We start from the raw sequence: 24,283 nt of genomic DNA, 5'->3' as shown, positions 1-24,283 counted from the left end.
AACTTAACAACAGCTGGCTCCTTCAGATGGAGGATGAATGACTCCCTATTTAGAGATGAAGAGGTGTACAAAAAGGCCCAGAAAGCGGTGAAGGACTATTTTGAGATAAATCTGAGAACAGAGGTGGAGAAAAGAGTAATTTGGGACGCAAGTAAAGCCGTCATGCAAGGATTCTTAATACAACAGAATGCTATAAAAAGGAAGAGACAGAATGAGAAGAAGGATAAGATTTTGGAAAGGATAAAAGAAGGAGGAAAAAAACTGAGATCAAAGCCAAAGTCACATGAAATTTTGAGAGAAATTAAGTTTTATCAGAGGCAATATATGGAACTGATGAATCAGGAGATAGAATGGAAAATAAAACAAATGAGACAAAAGACATTTGAATCGGCAGACAAATGTGGGAAACTTCTGGCATGGCAATTGAAGAAGAGACAAAAATTGAATATGGTTACAAGCCTAGAAGTTGAAGGAAAGAACATTTATAAACCAAATGAGATTAGAAACTGTTTTCAGAGTTATTTCAGGGAACTTTATGCACAAGGGCCGGTGAATGAAAAAGAGATAGAAGAATTTCTTAAAAAATATGGATTACAAAAAATTTCTGAACAAAGTAAAATGATATTGAACCAGAAGATAACTGAGCAAGAAATAGAGGGAGCCATTCAAAATATGCAATTGGGAAAATCTCCAGGACCAGATGGACTGACCTCCAGATACTACAAAGCATTGAGAGAATGGTTGATACAACCGCTGAAGGAAGTCTGTAATGAAATTTTAGAAGGGAAGAAGGCACCTGAATCGTGGAAAGAAGCGTATATTACACTTATACCAAAATCTGAGACTGAGAAGAACCAGATCAAGAACTACCGCCCTATATCATTACTTAATGTGGATTACAAATTTTTTGCAGACATTTTGGCAAAAAGATTGAAGAGAGTTTTGGTGGGTGAGATTCATAAAGACCAGGCAGGCTTTCTTCCAGGAAGACACTTATCTGACAATGTGAGAAATATAATAGACATTATGGAGCTACTAGAAGCTAATATTAATACTAAGGCAGTATTAATATTTGTGGACGCGGAGAAAGCCTTTGACAATATCTCTTGGAGTTTTATGAAGAAGAATCTTGAAGGGATGGGGGTAGGCCAAGGTTTTGAGAATGGTATAGGTGCAATTTATTCTGAACAAAAAGCAAAATTAATTGTAAATAATGTGGTTACAGAAGAATTTGCTATTGAAAAAGGGACACGACAGGGGTGCCCAATGTCCCCATTACTTTTTATATCTGTCCTGGAGGTCTTATTAAACATGGTTAGAGGGGACCAGCTGGTTAAAGGGATTCAGGTCGGAGCTAAACAATATAAACTGAGAGCCTTTGCAGATGACTTAGTACTAACTCTACAAGAGCCAGACACTAGTACAAAAAGAGTCTTAGAGCTAATACAAGTATTTGGTCAAGTAGCAGGTTTTAAGCTGAATAAACAGAAAACGAAAGTATTGGAGAAAAATTTAACAGGTGCTGAAAGAGAGAGGTTTTATAGTGAAACTGGATTAATGGTAGCAAAGAAAGTGAAATACCTGGGGATTAATTTAACATCTAAGAATGTGAACTTATTCAAAGACAATTATGAGAAATGTTGGACAGAAGTTAAGAAAGATCTAGAAATATGGTCAAATTTGAGTTTTTCCTTGTTAGGCCGAATTGCTGTTATTAAGATGAATGTTTTGCCGAGAATGTTGTTTTTGTTTCAAACACTGCAGATTGTGGACAAGATGGATTGTTTCAAGAGGTGGCAGAAAGACATATCTAGATTTGTCTGGCAGGGCAAAAAGCCCAGAATAAAATTTAAGATATTAACTGATGCAAAAGAAAGAGGGGGGTTTGCCCTGCCAGACTTAAAACTGTATTATGAATCAGCGGCTTTTTGCTGGCTGAAAAACTGGCTACTTCTTGAGAACACAGACATTTTGGATCTGGAAGGGTTTAACAATAGGTTTGGTTGGCATGCATATATATGGTATGACAAGGTAAAAATTCACAAAGGTTTTAAAAACCATATTGTTAGGAAAGCATTATATAATGTTTGGATTCGGTATAAAGGTTTGCTGGAGAACAAAACCCCTAGGTGGTTGTCACCAATGGAAGCTAAGGAAGTGAAAAAACTTAATATGGAATCTAAATGGCCAAAATACTGGGAAATCATAGAACAAGAGGAGGGAAAAGTGAAATTGCAGAGTTACGAGAAACTGAAGTCTAAAGTAAGAGACTGGCTTCATTATTATCAGATAAATGAAGTTTTCAAACAGGACAGGAAAATCGGCTTTGAGGTGGAGAGATCAAAATTAGAAACTGAATTGTTGGAACCCAATACTAAGAATTTGTCAAGAATGTATGACTTGCTGTTGAAATGGAATACACAAGATGAGATGGTTAAATCAGCTATGATTAAATGGGCACAAGACATTGGTCATGACATTATGTTTGCTGACTGGGAACAGTTATGGACTACCGGTATAAAATTCACGGCATGTAATGCCTTAAGAGAGAACATTATGAAAATGATGTACAGGTGGTACATGACCCCAGTCAAGCTTGCAAAAATCTATCATACGCCCAATAATAAATGCTGGAAATGTAAGGAAACTCAAGGTACTTTCTATCACCTTTGGTGGACGTGCCCAAGGATCAAGGCCTTCTGGGAAATGATCTATAACGAAATCAAGAAAGTACTTAAGTGTACTTTTCATAAGAAACCAGAGGCCTTCCTCCTGGGCATGGTAGGCCAATTGGTGTCAAGGAAAGATAGGACGTTCTTTATGTATGCTACAACAGCAGCAAGAGTTCTTTTAGCAAAGTATTGGAAGACACAAGAACTACCCACGCTGGAAGAGTGGCAGACGAAGGTGATAGACTATATGGGACTGGCTGAGATGACTGGCAGAATCCGTGACCAAGGGAAAGAGACGGTGGAAGAAGATTGGAAGAAATTTAAAATTTATCTTAAGAACTGTTGTAAAATTAATGAGTGTTAAAATGTTATGGGTAATGTAAAACAGAATTGCAGTGACAAATAATTGGGTAAGAGAAAAAGGATTAAAGAAAGTGAATTATAAGTAATTGAAATTAGGAGTTGCTGGGAAAATTTAAAACAGGGATGCAGAAAAGGGAGGCATGGGGAAGTCGTTGAAACAAGGTTTAAGAAAAAGAGGATATGAAATTATACGTGTTTGTATGTTTGTTTGTTTGTGTACTGTCAGCTGTGTTGTGTTTTGATATATGTTGGAAAATCAATAAAAATTTATATATATAAAAAAAGACAATAGATCCTGTTTGGCTTTGCTGAACTCAGAGAGTTGCAAGCAAAGAACCAAATACTTGCAGATTAAATCCTTGTGTTTATACAATTCTTGTTGTCTTTCTGTATGCATTTACCACTACTGTTAGTTATATTACCGTATTTTTCACTCTATAACACGCTCCCAACCATAACACGCACATAGTTTTTAGAGGAGGAAAACAAGAAAAAAAATATTCTAAACGAAACAGTGGATGTATGATTTTTGTGGTTCATGCTGTGGCCACAGACATGTGATCTGACAGTGAGTTTGGGGTAGCCCAATGCAAAAATCCTGAGGATCCATGTGGATCCGTGCTTTGTAACCACGTTTTTGCACCACTGCGGCCCCAGGCAACAGTGGGTGTGTGATTATTTTGGTGCAAGCTGTAGCCATGGACATGCTATGTGATCTGATGGTGAATTTGGGGTGACCCAGTGCAAAAATCTGGAGGATCTGTGTGGATCCGTGCTTTGTAACCATGTTTTAAGTGGGGAGGGAAGGAAAAGCACTCAAGGGACAAGAAACACGCGTGGGGTGGGTGGAGAAGGATGCTGTTAATAATGCAGAAGAGGGGTATAAGAGGAGAAGGCTCTTATAAGAGGAGTGGGGAGGAGAGAGAGACAGAGAGCCTGCTTGCGAAAAACTTTGCTGCTATTTAGCGAGTGGGAAGGAGAGAGAGACAGAGAGCCTGCTTGAAAAAACTTTGCTGCTATTTAGCGAGTGGGGAGGAGAGAGAGAGACAGAGAACCTGCTTGAAAAATCTTTGCTGCTATTTAGCGAGTGGGGAGGAGAGAGAGACAGAGAACCTGCTTGAAAAATCTTTGCTGCTATTTAGCGAGTGGGGAGGAGAGAGGGACAGAGAGCCTGCTTGCTTTAAAGGAGCCAACCGGACAGGAGCCGCTTACATTCGTGTAAGCGGCTCCTCTCCTCTCCCGCTTTGCTCCTTTAAAGCAAGCAGGCTCTCTGTCTCTCTCTCCTCCTCGCTCAGCGGCTCTTCTCCCACTTTGCTGTTTCAAAGCGAGCCACGGAGGAGGGAAGGAAGGGGAACCATGGATCCTCTGCTCACGACTGCAGCAGATTCCCCCGCCATCCGTAGGCATTCACTCCATAACACGCACAGACATTTCCCCTTACTTTCTAGGAGGAAAAAAGTGAGTGTTATGGTGTGAAAAATACGGTAGTTTCCTTATACATTTCCCTTCTTCTTATTTTCATTATCCATCACTGTTCTTAATCTTTCCTGTTATGAGGTTTGTTTCCAATTCTACTGGTTTTACTATTTCATCTTATCTTTCCTGTACACAACATAAATTTTCCCCATTCTAAAGATTATTTGGAAAAACAGGAAAAAAGGAAAAATGGTGGCTCGTATTTTAATTCTGGTGCCCAGACAAATGCCATTGCAGAAGGCCAGCATTTGCCCACTGAAGCCAATTATTGCAGGAGACTAATGAGTCTTTAGCTGAGGATTATGGGGAGGGTGGTGTGTGTGTGCATGCGTGTGCGTGCGTGCGTGTGTGCCCCTGCCTTTCCGTACAGAGCCGGCCAACTGTCCATGCATAAGAATTTCAAACTCCCCCAAACTGCTGCTATTCCCAGGCTCACTTGTGAGGACACTATTCAAACAGCTTCAGCCATGGGAGGTCTGTAAATAGCCTGCCTACCATCTGCTGCAAAAAGATGTCCTTCAGAGAGGGAGAGAAATGTGCAGAGACAGGGATGTGGCCCTGCTGCTGGAAACTTCTTGCACCCAAGGTGTTGACCACCCATATCATGCTCTCATGGCAGGACTCAGCCCTGAACCTGTAATGTAGTGATAAATTGAGCAGAGTCTCTGATCAGGTGCAGAGTGCCTTTCTGCCTACCGCCCTGAATGGTACCCAACCAAAGATGCAGACTTTTTTGAGGAGGGGAGGAAAAGAAAACACGCACACACAGAGCTATAACTGAATTGAAAACTTTATTGGAATGTCTTATTTGGTAAGATAGTTCACCACTAACCAATGCTCAGAAGGACCTTCTGAGTAAAATGTTGAGAAGGGAGACACCTAAGAGCACTTTTTATTTCAGAAAAAACAAACACATACAGGCAGAGCCTGGCACTTCCAAACTGTCTTCTCCAACTCTTTCAAACCAGAAGAGACACACAAAAGTAGTCCAAACATTATATGTGGAGCAGAAAATGCTGCAAAGTGTAATCAAAACCCACAGGGAAATATATATGAGAATGCAACTAACAGATAACCAGCGCAAACTATAAAAGGAGCACCGGACTTGCTCAACTCATAGCTGCAAGGCCTCGGAGAAAGGTCTCCCAAAATGAAGCCCCAAGGGGGAGAGTGGTTTCAGTGTATCTGAGGCACAACAAACTCGCTCTCATGGTGGCCCATGGGCCATAGAAATCATCCTTGTGGCCAACCTGGCCACTACCTGCAGAGGGACAGACGGGGTGCAGGGGCCGTCCAATGGGTAGCTGTACTGGGCCTTTTTCTCTCCATCTTTTCCCAGCCATCTAGCTAGAGGACCATGCCTGGAGAGCAGGTGGGGAGCTCGGGCAGATGCCTCCTCTCTCACACACCCTGGGAGAAGACTCCTCTCCCGCCCAGTTAGGAAAGCCAACCCCCACCCAAAGCATCCCCTAAACAGCCTCCAAGGGCAGTCCCCACACAGCTTAGCCCCATGGCTTTTAGAGAGCGAGAGCCTGGAACTCAGGAGGAATCACACCAAAATGCAGGCAAGGGTTGGGGTTTGCTCCCGCAGCTGCCTGGTGGGGAAACCAGGCGACCTGGAGCTTCTCTATGGCATGTATGAAAGTCAGAACTGGGAGAGGTCGCCTGTGGGGAGGGGATGACAAGACATTCACCCTTCCCTGTCACCCTACACCCCCCCAAACCCGGGGCCTGACCTATCTGCCACCACCCTTGCAGCTCTGCTGCCGTGAGTCTCTTCCCCAGACGAAGGGGGGACAGAGAGCCTTGCTTTGCGCTCTCAAGTCCGCTTGGTGTGGAGCATTTCAATCAGGAGGCTGTTGCAGGGCACGTCCCCGCTCAGGTGCTTGTGGTACAGGTACTCCTCCACTTGCATGCTCAGGGACCGGACGTCAGCCAGCTGCACTAGAAGCTGGCGGAACTTGTCTGTGGCGTGTGGGTAGTTGCAGAGGGTGTACTCCATCAGGGCTGCGTTGGCCTTTTCCTGGGCTTCCTTCACCACACTTGAATTCTCCACGAATTTCACATCTGCAGCAGGGGGGAGGGGGAGGGGAAATAAGGGGGGGAATGCATTGAATGGGGTAACCTCTCTTGAATGGAGGGACTTCCTCCTGGGCACACAGGCCGCAAACATGGAAGGTGTCGCTTGCAAAGCTCGCACAAGCCATCGGCTGAAATCTGCAAAACGGCTGAGGTTGATGGAGAGGCTCCCCTGCGAGGAGAGCCTGCAGCGGTCGGGGCTTTTTAGTGTAGAGGAAAGGGGACCAGAGGCGACCTGATGGAAGCATAAACAATTGCATGTGGTGTGGAGAAAGTGGAGTTTCCCCCCTCCCTCTCGCATTAGGCTGGTAAAGGCTATGCAAGATAAATAAACCATATCTGACAAGCGATCTTCTTCTTACTTTCTGATGTTCCCTAAACAAACCTTCACTTCAAAGCCACTCTGTTGTGTTCCTCTCTAAACACCAGCTGGAGGGATTGGGGCTTAATCTGTTTGGCCTTCCCAGGTGAAAATAGGGCTCAGCTGACATGGAAACCATGATCCAAGGTGCCTCAAGCAGCTCAGCCAAAGAACAAGGGGTAGGAGGATGAGAGAGACGGGTGTGAAGGTGCAGTGATAAGCACATCCCTCTTAAGCTGTCGCCCACCTGCCTGAAAATGTGCCTGCTCTGGGGGACTTCCGGTGCAGCGCGACCTCGTCGCAAGCGGGGATTTTACCGTGAGGGAAATCCCGGGCTATTTGAGAGGATTAGGGGTGCTACAGGGCGCAGTGGCCCCCAAAAATTACCTCTGGTGGGTGTCCAGAAGGGCAGGTTCCCGGCAAGACCAGAAGCGGCAAGCCCGGCCGTCAGGTAACTTCGAAAGAAGTGAAGAGAACGGCGGAGCGGAGTCGCGGGTCGAGGGAAGCCATTATCTACCTCCGAATAGCGAAGCCCCGAGCTTGCCGAGGAAGCGCTACACTCTCAAATTAAAGAAATCCGAAGCTAAATTATCTACAAGCTAATTTGAACAACAAGGAAGCCCTGGAGAGGAAAAGAGAAGCCTGCGGAGTTCAGCTTTAGCCGAAATCAACTCCGACGCAGCACAACCAGCAGAGCTGGAAAGTGAAAGTGAGTTGCCTGTTTCTCTCCCATAAAAAACTGTTTAAAAAGTAACTTCTTATTAGAGACATTATCAAAATAAGGGAGAGCAGAAGAGTAAATTGTATAAATTGGAAGTCCCCGGTGTAACGGAGGGAATAAATTGAGAGAAGGAAAGCTCCTCCATTTTCGCTTACAGAATAAAAGGCATAGAAACGGAAGAGAAGGTTCCGACGCCATTAAGAACTCACAAGCTCAGCAAATAGGAATAATACTAAGAATAAGAACATTTGGGAACAACTTTTGGGAACAACTTTTGGCTACTGTAAAATACATTTATTTTTGATTAGTTTTGCTCCTTTTTCCTTTTTTGAAATCTTTGATATAGAAGAGTTTGAATTGTTGGAGACATATATATAAACTGTTTCTTCCCTTCCCCCCCCATTGGAACAACGAGATATTAATGAGACTCTGAGACCTCTAGTGGCTGAAGGAAGACAACACAAGTTGTTCCTCATTTTTGTCCTTTTTCCTCTCTTGTTTGTACTTTTTACTTTTTCATTCCTCTTTATTTTTTATCCCTTACTGAAGGACTTACCACTTCTTCCAACCTGTTGATAATTGAAGAGTGGATAGAACAGCGGACATTGGACATTGGTTACAAACTGGGTATTTTAAGTATTTCGAACCAGAACTGAGTTATTTTCTACCATGGCTGAAATTAGATATTGAATTGCCTTGCTATTCTTTTTTCTGTTAGTCCTGGAGGTGTACCTCATAGACTGCTTCTGAATTTGAAGATCTCCATCTCTCCTTCTTTATAACTCATTATAAAGTGGAATAACCTGAGTAGAGGCAAGAAGGTGGATAGGAATGGACACTAAATTGATATACAGTTATATCTGAGATTATTGATTGCAAGAGGGTAAAGTTGGGAGGTGGGAGTTGAATCTTAAATAACCAGAAGTGTAAATCCGAAATTGAATAATTGAAAAAGGTTAAATTGGTAAATTCTGAGGGATTGGCAAGAGGTTACTATTCTTATTGGTGGGATTAAATAGAATAAAATGTCTAACCCATTGAAGAAGGGGACTGATGGGGGGACACCTGCGGAGAGGAAAGGGTCTAAGCAAGAAGCAGACTTCAAGGCTGATATTCTAAGAATGTTTGCAGAAATTAGACAGAGCAAAAAGAACCTAGAGTCTAAATTAGAGCAGGTAGACAAAAAAATTGGGAGAATGGATAAAAAATTTGATGAAACAGTTAAGGAACTGAAAGGTCAAATTAAAGAAGTGTTTAGAAGGACACAATCGGTAGAAGAGGGATTGAAGAAGACAAAATTGGAAATGAAAGATGTTAAGCGGGAAGAAGAAAGGATAAGGGCAGAGATGTTAGAACTAAATAAAGCACAAGAGGATATGAAAGATGTAATAGCTATGAATGAATTACGACAGAGGGAGGTTAATCTGAGATTTAGAGCTGTGCCAGAGCTACAAGGAGAAAATATTAAGGAGAAATTGATAAAAGAACTAGCGCAATGGTTGGACCTATCAATAGAAGAAATGGCAAAATCAGTTCAAAACGTATTTAGAATGAGAGTAAAATCAACAAAAGCAAAAAGATTTACAGGAGATTGTCTGATTACATTTAAAGATAGAGAAATGAGAAATATGATCCTACAGAAGAATAGAGAAAAAAGATTGAATATAGATGGGAATTTCATAATTATTTTTAAAGACATACCAATTAGACTACTTAAACAAAGAGATCCCTATAAAGCTCTGGTACAGACATTGAAGAGAAACAACATTGAATTCAGATGGGAGTTCCCAGAAGGAATTACATTCATGTATAGAAGTAAGAGACACAGATTGACAAACCCGGAAGAAACGGGGAAATTCCTGAGAAAGTATAAAGAATTAAGACCAGAAGCAGAAGAAATTAAAGGAGCAGAGGGAGGTTCACCAGGAAAACAAAGACCAGAGGAGGAAGAGGGAGAAAACGGAGGGTATACAGAAGAAGAAGAAGAGGAAGAAGAACTAGCTAAATTATAGGGACTTAAATTAAATTTATTAAAAACTTGAAAATTATGATGCTAAAAATCTGGAACTGGAATATTAATGGGATGAATGAAAAAAAGAAAAGGAATAAAATTGAACAGTATTTAAAAAAGAAAAACTTAGATATCATTTGTTTACAAGAGACACATGTGGCAAGGAGACATAGGAAAGTGCTAATTAACAAAAGATTAGGGAAAGAATTTGTATCTTCGGATAAAGAGAAAAAAAGAGGAGTGGTTATATATATTAAAAACAAAATTGAAGCCCAACAAATTTTTAAAGATGAAGAGGGAAGGATAATCGCGGTTCGAATTAATTGGCAAGGAGAAAGTCTGATTCTAATCGGGATCTATGCGCCAAACGGCAATAAGACAGAATTTTACAAAACCCTAGAAGAAAAACTATTTGAATATATGGATCAGAAAATCATACTAATGGGCGATATGAACGGGGTAGTCTCATTAGAAATGGATAGACTTAGAGAAGGAATAAGTAAGGAGGGGAAGCTACCCAAATCTTTTTTCTCAATGATAAAAAATTATAATTTGATGGATATTTGGCGTCTTAGACATCCGCTAGACAAACAATTCACTTATTATTCTGAACCGAACCAGTCAATGTCAAGAATAGATCAGATCTGGATCTCGAACGAACTGATCCCAAGAACTCAAATAGAAATCCAGCCGAAAGTAATTTCCGACCATAACCCAATAGAATTCCAATTGAAAGGTTTTGAGGAGAGAACCTTTAGATGGAGATTAAAAGATTATCTTATGGATGATCAGAAAATAGTGGAAAATGCGCAAAAGAAGTTAACAGATTATTTTGCTGATAACTGTAACAAGGGAACAAAGTTAAAAGTGGTATGGGATGCAAGTAAGGCAGTAATGAGGGGGTTCTTTATACAGCAAAATGCGATTAAGAATAAAATTAGAGAAAAGGGTAAAGAAGAAATCCTGAAACAAATAATGGATAACAAACAAAAATTAATCAAGAAACCAAATAATTTGAGAATAAAAGAAAACATTAAGGTTTTACAAACCCAGTTTGCGGTTATTATAAATAGAGAAGTGGAATGGAATATTAAGAAATTGAGACAAAAGAACTTCGAATTCTCAAATAAATCAGGAAAGTGGCTGGCATGGCAAATTAAGAAACGAAAGGAACAAAGTACAGTAAACAGAATAATATCAGATGGAGAAGAGATAACTAACCCGAAGGGGATCAGAAAGGGGTTTATTGATTACTACAGAAGTCTATATAAAAATAAAGAAAGAAATAACTGCAGGAAAATAGAAAGATTTTTGAAAGATAAAAAACTGCAGAAGATCCCGACAGATAAAAAAGAACGATTGAACACCCCAATTGAAATAGAAGAAATCAATGAGGCAATAAAAGATTTAAAAAGGGGAAAGGCCCCAGGGCCAGATGGATTCACCGCGTGTTATTATAAAGAATTGAAACCTATATTGATGACACCACTAAAAGAAGTTATGAATAATATCTTAAGAGTAGGAGAAATCCCGGAAACATGGAAAGAGGCATATATTACATTTATCCCTAAACAGGACTCAGACTTAACACAAGTTAAAAACTACAGGCCGATTTCACTGCTAAATACTGACTATAAAATATTTGCAGGAATTTTGGCAAAGAGGATGAAGAACGTATTACTAGAAATTATCCACAAAGACCAGGCGGGCTTTCTTCCAGGCAGGCAGATGAAAGACAATGTAAGAAATATAATTAACATCATAGAATATCTATCTGCCAGGATTGATAAGCAAGCTATAATGATGTTTGTCGATGCGGAGAAGGCGTTCGACAATATAACATGGGACTTTATGTTAAAAAATTTAGAATATATGGAAGTAGGTAAAGAATTCTTTAACGGAATAAGGGCAATCTACACAGAACAAAAAGCAAAACTGATTATAAATAATGTAGTTACAGAAGAAATAAAAATACAGAAAGGAACGAGGCAGGGATGCCCGCTTTCCCCACTATTATTTATAACAGTGTTAGAAGTGCTTCTAAACTCTATTAGACAAAATGAGAAAATAAAAGGAGTGACAATCGGCAAAAGAGAATATAAGACTAAAGCATTTGCAGATGACTTGGTAATCATGATGGAAGAGCCAATAAATACAGTAAAAGAAGTAATGGATGAAATGGAACAATTTGGAGATGTGGCAGGGTTCTAATTAAATAAAAAAAAAACAAAAATGATTGTGAAAAACATGGATCAAAGTGAAATAGAGCTAATACAGCAACAAACACAGATTGAGGTGACTAAAAAGGTTAAATATTTAGGAATATGGCTAACTTCCAAAAATATAGACTTATATAAGAACAACTATGAGTCAGTATGGAATGAAATAAGAAAGGACCTGGAAGTGTGGGGAAGAATGAGACTGTCATTTTGGGGTAGGATTTCCACAATTAAGATGAACGTGCTACCAAAATTGCTATTTTTATTTCAGACCATCCCTATAATTAAGGGGAATAGAATTTTTATAGAGTGGCAAAGAGTGATATCAAGATATATTTGGCAGGGCAAAAAACCTAGAATTTGATTTAAGCTGTTGACAGATATAAGAGAAAGGGGAGGCTTTGCCCTGCCGGATATGAAACTTTATTACGAGGCGTCGTGCCTCTGTTGGCTGAAAGAGTGGATTAAACTAGAAAATAATGAACTCCTTGATTTAGAGGGGTTCGACAATAGATTCGGATGGCACGCTTACTTATGGCATGATAAAAGGAAAGTACACAAAGGTTTTGAGAACCACATCTTCCGAGGTCCTTTAATTCAAATATGGGAGAGGTATAAAAACTTACTAGAACCTAGAATTCCACACTGGCTATCTCCCCTGGAAGTCATGACTGTAAAGAAATTAAATATGAGAGGCAAGTGGATAACATACAATCAACTATTATTTAGGGAAGGAGGCAAATGGAAATTGAATCCATTTGAGCAAGTTAAAGAACATGTACATGACTGGCTGCATTACTTTCAAATTAATGAAATGTTTAGAAAGGAGTGTAAAGAACATGGGTATGCAGATAAGGACTCCAAATTTCAGAGGGAAATTATAGACAATGATGGAAAAATCTTATCCAAAATGTATAAGTTGTTGCTTGAATGGAATCTAAAAGACGAAGAGGTAAAGTCGGTAATGATACACTGGGCCAGAGATGTGGGTCATAACATACAATTTGAGGATTGGGAAAAGCTATGGAAAGAGGGTCTAAACTTCACCGCATGCATGCAACTAAAAGAAAACGTTATGAAAATGTTCTTCAGATGGTATATGACAACCACAAAATTAGCAAAAATGTATAAGACAAGCAACAGGTGTTGGAAGTGTAAAGATAAGGAGGGTTCCTTCCACCATATGTGGTGGGAATGCAGGAAAGTAAAAGACTTCTGGGAAAAAATATATAATGAACTCAAGAAGATACTAAAATACACATTTAAAAAGGAACCAGAAATTTTTTTATTAGGAATTTTAGGAAATGAGATAAAAAGAAAAGATCATAAATTTTTTCATTATGCGGTGACGGCGGCAAGAGTGTTAATGGCTCAGAAGTGGAAACAACAGGAAATACCGACTGTAGAAGAATGGAGAACAAAATTGTTAGATTATGCTGAGTTAGACAAATTGACAGGAAAGATCAGATATATAAGAGACCAAAATTTCATCGAGGACTGGGGGAAATTCGTGGAATATCTGGAAAGTATAAGTAATGGTCAGATAACGCTAAGGGGATTTAAAGAAGCACTGTGAAAAATTATGAAATATTGTCTAAAGGGAATAAATTGATAGATATAAAGAATGTCAATATAAAACTAAGAAATGCGTAATTTAGATGATGGCTACGAATGATTTGCGGAAAAGCTGAAGGAAGTCTAGGAAAAAAGTAAACTGTGAAACAAATGATGTGAACTAATTTGTTTATTGTTTTGATGTAAATCAATAAAAATTATTTCGGAAAAAAAAGAAAATGTGCCTGCTCTAAAGGACTGACAAAACCCGGAACCAGGAGGAAGGGACGTTGGATGAAGATTGGGCTTGTTTGTATTTTTTTTTCTCTACCATTAGAACTGTTTTATAAAATTGAAGAACATTAGGAAAATGTTGGAATGAAATTACTTGGCTTTAGCAAAAATGTTTAAAGAATTATGAAAGAATGTTATGGTTATGAGAAGCTGGTAAGGACAAGATTTAAGTTTTAAGCTTTAAGATTTATCCTATTATAGAAAGAGAAGACTAAAACAGATTAGGGTAATGTAATGACAGAATATTATGAAATATGGAAAGGATTTGCTGGGATAATTAACAACTAGGATACAAAGAAAGGGAGGAGGAGGAGGTCTAAGAAAGAAGGTAATGACAGTTGAGGATTTGGAAATAATGAATTTGTTTTTTAAATGTTTTTAATTGTTTGTGATGTATTGTTGTATTTTTTTTCTTTTTTTCCTTTTTTTGGTTTGAATTTGCATCTGTTTTTGTCTATATTTTATTTTGTAACATTTTGAAAATTCTAATAAATATCATTTTAAAAAAAATATGAAAATGTGCCTGCTCTATGCACACTGCTCTTGAAAACTCGGCAAAAGCTGCCAATGCAAACTTCCTTCCTTGGGCCTGACTACATCTGTGGGGTGTGGAGGGGGGCCACTGGGGGAGGGCAGGGGCCAAGCAACAGCAGTGGGAGGGGGCTTTAGCTCAATGGTGGGCGGCCACCTGTTCCTCCTATTTTTGCCACGCTCAAAAGGGGGAGATGAGACAGGGCCTTTTCAAGGCTAACTGGGAAGACACAGCGGGCCCTCTGGGGGTGTCGCCAAAATCTCTCCTCCCTCCCTCTCACTTCCAACACTCAGCCTAGAACCACAGAATTCTGGCCTCACCTCCAAAAGAGCATTGGAGGGGCTTTGAAAAAATGGCAGACGAGGTGGAGCAGCAACAAACCACAAATACTGTAGAAGAGCCCTTGGATCTCATCAAGCTTAGTCTTGATGAACGAATTGATGCAAAAATGAGAAATGACCGAAAACTTCGAGGCAGATTATTTGCTTGTTACCAGCACTTAAATAAGATTTTGGGTGATGTTGAGGAGACTGTGACAACAATAGAAATGGATGAAGAAACCTATGAAGAGATTTATAAATCTACCAAAAGGAATACAGTGGTACCTCGGGTTAAGTACTTAATTCGTTCCGGAGGTCCGCTCTTAACCTGAAACTGTTCTTAACCTGAAGCACCACTTTAGCTAATGGGGCCTCCTGCTGTCACCGCGCCGCCAGAGCACGATTTCTGTTCTCATCCTGAAGCAAAGTTCTTAACCCGAGGTACTATTTCTGGGTTAGCAGAGTCTGTAACCTGAAGCGTATGTAACCCGAGGTACCACTGTATTCCGATGCTGTTTGTCCGAGGAGATGGAGTTGTACTTGTAGCTCCTCCACTGTGGGTTGGCTGAAACCATGAAGAAAATGGTCATTGTTTCAAAAATGTTGGACCTCTGGACACTGTCTTCTGATACCCTTAAACATTAAGATTCTGCCCTTAATTCTGAAACACCATCCAAACCTGATTTGTTGTGAAGGCGTAAGATCATTTGGCATATAAGTTGATATAAGGGTCTCCCCCCGAAATAGCTTAAGTGCAGGTGTCTTTATGTGTCAGATCAGTGGATATAACCATTTTAGTTGCTCTTGTGGCCGCTGATCTTTTTAAAGAAATAAATCTGTTTGGGGTTTTTTTGTATGTATGTGTCTATAAGCACTTTTCCCATTAAGGGGGGGGGGGAGGGCATTGTGTGGGATGTGAAACACAAAAGCAGTCAAGTACAACATTCCTAGAGTGAACATGTTTACACATGGGGAGGAATGTTTGTTCAGCCAGCAGGTAAACTTCCTGTTTCCTTCTGGGCTGGGACAGACTTCCTTTGCATGTGACTAGAGGTGGGTGTGGCCTCACCTGAGCAGGTAATGACAAAAGCACCGGGCAGGGCAGCCATCTCTCTCTCTCTTTCACCACATGCATCGAAGAAGCAACATCTGCTTAGCCAAAGATGCCCTCTTGGCTTCCAGACAAGAGATGACAAAGGGACTGTCTTCTTATGAGATAGTTTCCAGGTATATGTTACTTTTCTAGACATTTAAATTTTTTATTGATTTACAAATAAAAGATAAACAAAAAATAAGAAGAAAATAAAAAAAAGAAAAAAAAATAGTACACGTTACATGTTTCACATCAGATATTTCACATTTCCATCTCTTATAAGACTTCCTTCAGCTTGTCCGTAAATCTTTCGTGGTAATAATTAAGATTACGCATTTCCTAGCTTATATTGACAATATATATATCTCTCTCTTCTATTCCCTTTAGTCAATAACTCTCCGTCTTTCACAATGCTTCTTTAAATCCCCTTAACGTTGTTTGTCCCTCACTTATATATTCCAGGTAATCTACATATTTTCCCCAATCCTTAATGAACTTTTGGTCTCTTAAGTATCTAATCTTTCCTGTCAATTTATCCAACTCCGCGTAGTCTAATAATTTTGCTCTCCACTCATCCACCGTTGGTATTTCCTGCTGTTTCCACTTCTGGGCTAGCGTTACCCTTGCTGCTGTAACCGCGTAGTACACAAATTTACAATCCTTCTTTTGTATCTCGTTCCCTAGTATCCCCAATAGGAAGATTTCTGGTTTCTTTAAAAACGTATATTTTAGGATCTTCTTGAGTTCAATATATATTTTTTCCCAGAATTCTTTCACTTTTCTACACTCCCACCACATGTGGTAAAAGGAGCCTTCCTTGTCTTTGCATTTCCAGCACTTATTACAAACCTTGTACATTTTCGATAATTTTATAGGTGTTATATACCACCTATAAAACATCTTCATGACATTTTCTTTTATTGTCGTACATGCTGTAAAGTTTAATCCATCTTTCCACAGTTTTTCCCAATCTTCAAATTGTATACTATGCCCCACATCTCTAGCCCAGTGAATCATAACGGACTTGACTTCCTCATCTACTAAATTCCAATCTAACAGCATCTTATACATTTTAGATAAAGTTTTCACATCATTGTCTATAATTTCCGTCTGAAATTTAGAGTCTTTATCCACATATCCTCTTTCTTTGTTGTCTTTTTTAAACATTGCATTTATTTGGAAATACTGTAGCCAATCAAATACTAGTTCTTTAACCTGCCCATAAGGTTTCAACCTCCATTTCCCACCTTCTTTAATTAATAATTGGCTGTATGTTGCCCAGTTACTTCTCATATTAATCTTTTTCACACTTAACACCTCAAGAGGTGATAACCAGTGTGGAACTTTAGGCTCCAACAGGTTTTTGTACCTTTCCCATATTTCAATTAGTGGGCCTCGAAAGATGTGGTTTTCGAATCCCTTATGTACTTTCCTTTTTCCGTGCCACAAGTAGGTGTGCCAACCGAACCTGTTGTCAAAACCCTCCAGATCTAGCAATTCATTGTTCACTAACTTGACCCAGTCTTTCAGCCAGCAAAGACATGATGCCTCATAGTATAATTTCAAATCTGGCAGGGCAAAACCTCCTCTTTCTCTTATATCTGTTAACAATTTAAATTGAATTCTCGGTTTTTTGCCCTGCCAAATATATCTTGAGAGCACCCTTTGCCACTCCTTAAAGACTCCATTCCCCTTAATTATTGGAATGGTCTGGAATAGAAACAACAACCTTGGTAGCACATTCATCTTAATTGTGTTAATCCTTCCCCAAAATGACAGTTTTAGTCTTCCCCACACTTCTAGGTCCTTTCTGATTTCTTTCCACACTGTTTCATAATTGTTCTTATATAAGTCTATATTTTTAGGGGTTACCCAAATTCCAAGATATTTAACTTTTTTAACCACCTCTATCTGTGACTGTTGTTGAATTGTTTCTATTACCCTCTGATCCATATTTTTGGCTATCATTTTCGTTTTCTTCTTATTTAGTTTGAAGCCTGCCACATCTCCGAACAGATCTATTTCCTTTAAGATTTCTTCAATTGTAGTTATGGGATCTTCAGTCATTATTACCAAGTCGTCTGCGAATGCTTTAATTTTGTACTCATTATGACCGATTGTTACTCCTTTTATTGTTTTGTTTTGCCTAATTGAATTCAGAAGGACTTCTAGCACCGTTATAAATAGAAGTGGGGAAAGTGGGCAACCCTGTCTCGTTCCTTTCTGTATCTTTATTTCTTCCGTTACTACATTATTTATGATCAATTTAGCTTTCTGCTCCCTATAAATTGCTTTTATCCCATTAAAAAAATCTTTGCCCACTTCCATATATTCCAAATTTTTCAACATAAAGTCCCATGCCACGTTATCGAATGCTTTCTCTGCGTCCACAAACATCATTATAGCTTGTTTGTCATACCTGGCAGACAGATATTCCAACATATTAATTATGTTCCTTACATTGTCTCTCATCTGCCTGCCAGGGAGAAAACCCGCTTGGTCTTTGTGGATAGTTTCTGATAACAAAATCTTCATCCTCCTCGCCAGAACTCCTGCAAAGATTTTGTAATCTATATTCAGCAGTGAAATCGGTCTATAATTTTTGACTTGGGTTGGATCTGCATCTTGTTTTGGAATAAATGTAACATATGCCTCTTTCCATGTTTCCGGAATTTCTTCTTCTCTTAGGATGTTATTCATAACCTCCTTCAGTGGGTTCACCAAGATGGATTTCATCTCTTTGTAATAACCCGCAGTGAATCCATCAGGTCCTGGGGCTTTTCCTCTCTTCAATTCTTTGATTACTTCTACTATCTCTTCTGTTTCAATAGGAGCGTTCAATTGTTGTTTTTTATCTGTTGGGATTTTCTGCACCCTTTTATCCTTCAGAAATCTCTCTATTCTCCTCAAATTGTTTCTCTCCTTGTTTTTGTAAAGGCTTCTATAGTAGTCCAAGAATTCTTTCCTGATTCCTTTTGGATCGCTTATTTCTTCTCCCTCTACTGTAATTTTATTTATTGTGCTCTGTTCTTTCCTTTTTTTAATTTGCCACGCAAGCCACTTGCCTGGTTTGTTTGAGAATTCAAAGTTCCTTTGTCTTAATCTCTTAATATTCCATTCCACCTCTCTATTTATTATTGTGGCAAACTGGGCTTGTAAGATTTTGATCTTTTCTTTTATTTTCCGACAGTTAGGTTTCTTAATTAGTTTTTGTTCATTGTCCATTATCTGCTTTAAAATTTCCTCTTTTCCTCTCTCTCTATTCCTGTTTTTAATTGCATTCTGCTGGATGAAGTAACCTCTTATTACAGCCTTGCTCGCGTCCCAAACCACTTTACTCTTTGTTCCTTTATCACAATTATCAGCAAAATAATCTGTTAGCTTCTTCTGTGCATTTTCTACAATTTTTTGATCGTCTAAAAGATATTCCTTTAATCTCCATCTAAAAGTTCTTTTCTCAAAACTCTCCAACTCAAATTCAATCGGATTATGGTCTGAAATTACTTTGGGTCTAATTTCTATTTGTTTGGTTCTTGGTGTCAATTCACTTGAAATCCAGACCTGATCTAACCGTGACATCGACTAATTTGGTTCCGAATAGAAAGTGAATTGTTTATCCAACGGGTGTCTAAACCGCCAGATATCTATCAGGTTACAATTTTTTACCATTGAAAAAAAAGATTTTGGTAATTTCCCTTCTTTGCTTGCTCCTTCTCTCCGTCTATCCATTTCTAAGGAAACCACCCCGTTCATATCTCCCATTAAAATAATTTTCTGATCCATGTACTCGAGTAATTTCTCTTCTAGGTTTTCGAAGAATTCAGTTTTGTTACCATTTGGTGCATAGACCCCCACTACGACCAGATTTTCTCCTTGCCAATTGATTCGAATCGCAATCATCCTTCCCTCATCATCCTTAAAGATTTGTTTGGCTTCAATCTTATTTTTAACATACAATACCACCCCTCTTTTCTTTTCTTTATCTGAAGATTCAAATTCATTCCCTAATCTTTTGTTAATTAGAATTTTTTTGTGTCTTCTAGCCACGTGCGTTTCTTGCAAACAAATAATATCCAAATTTTTCTTTTTCAAAAATTGTTCAATTTTATTCCTCTTTTTTTTATTGTTCATCCCATTAATATTCCAGTTCCAAATTTTTAACCCCGTGGTGCCCACCATTTGCGTGAGTTTCCTTTTCTTTATAAATTCGCCGAGTCTCCTTCTTCCTCCTCTTCTTCCTCCTCCGTCTGTCTTCCACTCCTTTCTTCTTCTTCCTCCGTTTTTGGTTCTCCTGGTGATCCTCCCTCCGCTCCCTTAGCTCCATTCACCTCTGATCTTAATTCCTTATATTTCCTCAAAAATTTCCCTGTTTCTTCTAAATTTGACAACCTGTGTCTCTTACTTCTATACACAAATGATATTCCTTCCGGGAACTCCCATCTAAATTCAATTTTATTTTTCTTCAGTGTCTGTACCAGTGATTTATAAGGATCTCTTCGTTTAAGTAATCTAATTGGGATATCTTTAAAAATAATTATGTAGTTCCCATCTATGTTCAGCCTCTTTTCCCTGTTTTTTCCTAATATTCTGTTTCTCATTTCTTTATCCTTGAATGTAATCAGACAATCTCCTGTAAATTTCTTTGCTTTTGTTGTATTCACACGCATTCTAAATGCATTCTGCACATTTTTGGCCATTTCTTCTATTGGTATATCCATCCATTCCGCCAATTCTGCTATCAGCCTCTCTTTGATGTTTTCACCTTGTATCTCTGGCACAGCTCTGAGCCTCAAGTTCACTTCCCTCTGTCGGAGTTCATTCATTGCAATAACATCTTTCATCTCTTCCTGTGCTTTATTTAAGTCCATCATTTCTGCTTTGATCTTTTCTTCCTCCCGTTTAATATCTTTTAATTCCATTCTTGTCTTTTTTAACCCTTCCTCTGCATGTTGAGTTCTCCTAAATACTTCTTTTATTTGACCTTTCAACTCACTAACTGTTTCGTCCATTTTTTTATCCATTTTTTCAATTTTATTATCTACCTGCTCTAGTTTGGACTCTAAGTTTTTCTCACTCTGTTTAATTTCCGCAAACATCCTTAAGATATCTGCTTTGAAATCCGTCTCTTGTTTAGATCCTTTCCTCTCACCAGGAGTCCCTCCATTTGGTCCTTTCTTCACTGTATGAGACATCTTATACTCTTATAGTTCCCCTTTCCCCGTGCAGTACCCTCCTCCTCTTCCCCCCCGCCAGAATTATTCGCTTTAACCCTCTTAAATTATACAGTTTCTGTTTTACAAGTTCTCCAATTCTAGTTCTTTTGCATTACCCTTCTTATCTATATGTAATCATCAATAATAATATTTCTCCCCTTATATATATTTCAAACAGTCAATACAAAGTTCTTATTGTAGAGTCTTCTTGCCTCCACACAAATTGCGCCACTGCAGGGGGTTCTTCTTGCCTCCACTCAGGCTAATCCACACAAATGGGTGGGGGGGACACAAAAATAGCGAAGATAAAAGGTAACAAAAAAAAAAAAAAGAAGGCGATGAGAAGGAAAGAAGGCTAGTTCTTTTGCATTACCCTTCTTATCTATATGTAATCATCAATAATAATATTTCTCCCCTTATATATATTTCAAACAGTCAATACAAAGTTCTTATTGTAGAGTCTTCTTGCCTCCACACAAATTGCGCCACTGCAGGGGGTTCTTCTTGCCTCCACTCAGGCTAATCCACACAAATGAGTGGGGGGGACACAAAAATAGCGAAGATAAAAGGTAACAAAAAAAAGAAGGCGATGAGAAGGAAAGAAGGCTAGTTCTTTTGCATTACCCTTCTTATCTATATGTAATCATCAGTAATAATATTTCTCCCCTTATATATATTTCAAACAGTCAATACAAAGTTCTTATTGTAGAGTCTTCTTGCCTCCACACAAATTGCGCCACTGCAGGGGGTTCTTCTTGCCTCCACTCAGGCTAATCCACACAAATGGGTGGGGGGGGGACACAAAATAGCGAAGATAAAAGGTAACAAAAAAAGAAGGCGATGAGAAGGAAAGAAGGCTAGTTCTTTTGCATTACCCTTCTTATCTATATGTAATCATCAATAATAATATTTCTCCCCTTATATATATTTCAAACAGTCAATACAAAGTTCTTATTGTAGAGTCTTCTTGCCTCCATACAAATTGCGCCACTGCAGGGGGTTCTTCTTGCCTCCACTCAGGCTAATCCACACAAATGAGTGGGGGGGACACAAAAATAGCGAAAATAAAAGGTAACACAAAAAAAAGGAAGGCGATGGGAAGGAAAGAAGGCTAAAAGCCAAGTTGTGCAATCTCAGTCCCACCACTAGATGTCACCAAGTCCCTTTAATATAGCATTGTTTCCAATAATGTAGCCGTATCTTATTTCTCTGGCAACTTAGTTTCTCATACAAATCAAAAATTCCAAAAAGAAGAAGAAAGGAGGTAATATCTACAGGAAATCCAACGTACAGCTAATTTCCACAGCCAGTATTAATGTAGTTAACCTTTTTTAAACTTTCCTCAACGCGCCTCTATCCTCAGTTCTTAATGGCGTCGGAGCCTTCTCTTCCGGTTTCACTGTCCTTTACACTTTAAAGACAAGGTGGAGAAGTACTCCTTTCTCACATTCAAACCCTCCTTTTCCTCAAGGACTCACAGTTCCAACCATTCGCCCCTGGTCCCCCTTCTCTTCCACAATCCTCTTGGTATAAAGTATCTACATAAAACGTTGCTTTTAAGGAAAATTCAGAAAGGGGAAACAGAGTGTCGCTATGGCAACTCACTTTCACTTTCCCCAGCACTGGAATCTTGCTGCGTCAGAATTGATTTCGGATTCGGCTGAACCCCGGTTACTTCTCTTATTGCTCCACGACTTCCTTGTTGTTATAACCATAAAATTCCAAATTCTTTGAGGTCGGAGTCCTTTAATTTGGGAGCGCAGCGCTTTCTCGGCAAGCTCGGGGCTTCGCTACTTGAAGGTGGATAATGGCTTCCCTCGACCTGCTAATCTGCTCCGCCGTTCTCTTCACTTCTTCTGAAGCTACCTGACGGCCGGGTTGATCGCTTCTGGTCGTGCCGGGAACCGGACCTTCTGGACACCCTCCAGAAGTGTTTTTTGGGGGCCTCCACGCCCTGAAGCCCCCCTAATCCTTCAAAATAGCCCTGGATCTCCCTCTCGGTAAGATCCCCACTTGCTGTGAGATCGCGCTGCGTCGGAAGTCCTATGTTACTTTTCTAAGCTAAGTCTGCCTTCTGGAATCCTATTGTGAACAGAATGATATGTGAGTAAACTCTCTTTATACTTTTATAGAAGACTGTGTCGTGTCTTATCTTTTATGAGGGAATAAGGGGAAAATACCAGAACAGTTATTATAGAGGTTTTAGCGAGCCTGAGCAAATGCATCCGCTGCAAGTTTAAAAGGGAGAATGTTACTCTGCTAAATTGTGAACTTGTTAACACATGTTGGAAAGGCTATTATCAGACAATATATCCTCTCCTGCATCCCTGAACAATCCCACACATTAGAAAAGGTTCAGAAAAGGGCCGTCAGAATGACCAAGGGGAGGATGGAGCAATGGATGGAGGCTGCAGCACTGGGGACTTTTTGATTTGGAGAAAAGGTGAGTAAGAGGCAGCGTGGCAGAAGTGTATAAAATGATGGAAGGCACAGAGGAAAGAGAAAGTTTTTCTCCCTCTCTCAAAACAAGAGAACTCCAATGAAGCTGGAGTTTGCTGGCACTGAAGGACAGCAGCACTCCAGAGCCTCAGGCAAAGCACATTCCAAGCACTGCATGGAGATGCCACTCACTGAACCTGGGATTGAACCTGGGACCTCCTGCAGGTGAAGCAGGTGCTCTCCTGCAAAACTACAGCATTTCCCTTAAAAACAACAGTGAGATTTCAGTCCTCAGGGTTCTGAAGAAAGGGCTGGTTTAAATAGGGATGGAGGAAGCTGCTTCACTCACCCACCTAGATCAGTACTGTCTATTTCAGATCTGAAATTGTATCACAATGCAGTTTGTCTCGCCTGGATTTGGGAATGGCTAATGTTAAAAAACACCGACTTGCTGGATCTAGAAGGATTCAATAACAGATACGGCTGGCATGCCCATCTGGGATATGAGAAGGTCCACAAAGGGTTTTTGAACCACATGATCAGGAAATTGCTTTACATGGTGTGGGCCAAATATAAGGACTTACTAGAACCAAAAACGCCATGGTGGCTGTCCCCGGCAGAAGCGTTCTCAGTTTAAAAAAACAGCATGAGAGAAGTAATTGGGCAACTTATAAAGACTTATTGGAAGAAAAAGAAAATAAGCTAAAATTAAAGAAATTTGAAGCAATTCGGACACATTTGATTGATTGGTTGCAGTATTTTCAGTTAAATGAAACATTCCAAAAGGACAAACAGAAAGGCTTTTCCACAGAAATTTCAAGATTTCCACGTACCTACGGGACCGCCTCTCCTGGTATGCACCATGGAGGACCTTAAGGTCCACAAATGACAACATTTTGGAGGTCCCAAGTCACAAGGTGGTTAGATTGGTCTCAA

The 24,283-nt window shown here is 39.5% G+C and overlaps 1 protein-coding gene across 1 annotated transcript in view; it reads right to left on the bottom strand.

The window, feature by feature from the left end:
• Positions 1 to 6,292: 6,292 nt before the first annotated feature.
• LOC310753720 (steroidogenic factor 1-like) overlaps positions 6,293 to 24,283 on the bottom strand; it is an 89,239-nt gene continuing 71,248 nt past the window's right edge. The window contains exon 7 of the mRNA XM_083595069.1: positions 6,293 to 6,578. Within this exon, the coding sequence (XP_083451195.1) occupies positions 6,331 to 6,578 (248 nt within the window). The 3' untranslated portion in view covers positions 6,293 to 6,330. The remainder of the gene's footprint in view (positions 6,579 to 24,283) is intronic.

Source organism: Podarcis filfolensis (genome assembly GCF_964270895.1).
Source record: "Podarcis filfolensis genome assembly, chromosome: W".
In the NCBI taxonomy this organism is placed as follows: Eukaryota; Metazoa; Chordata; class Lepidosauria; order Squamata; family Lacertidae; genus Podarcis; species Podarcis filfolensis.
This window is presented reverse-complemented; position numbering and strand designations above follow the sequence as displayed.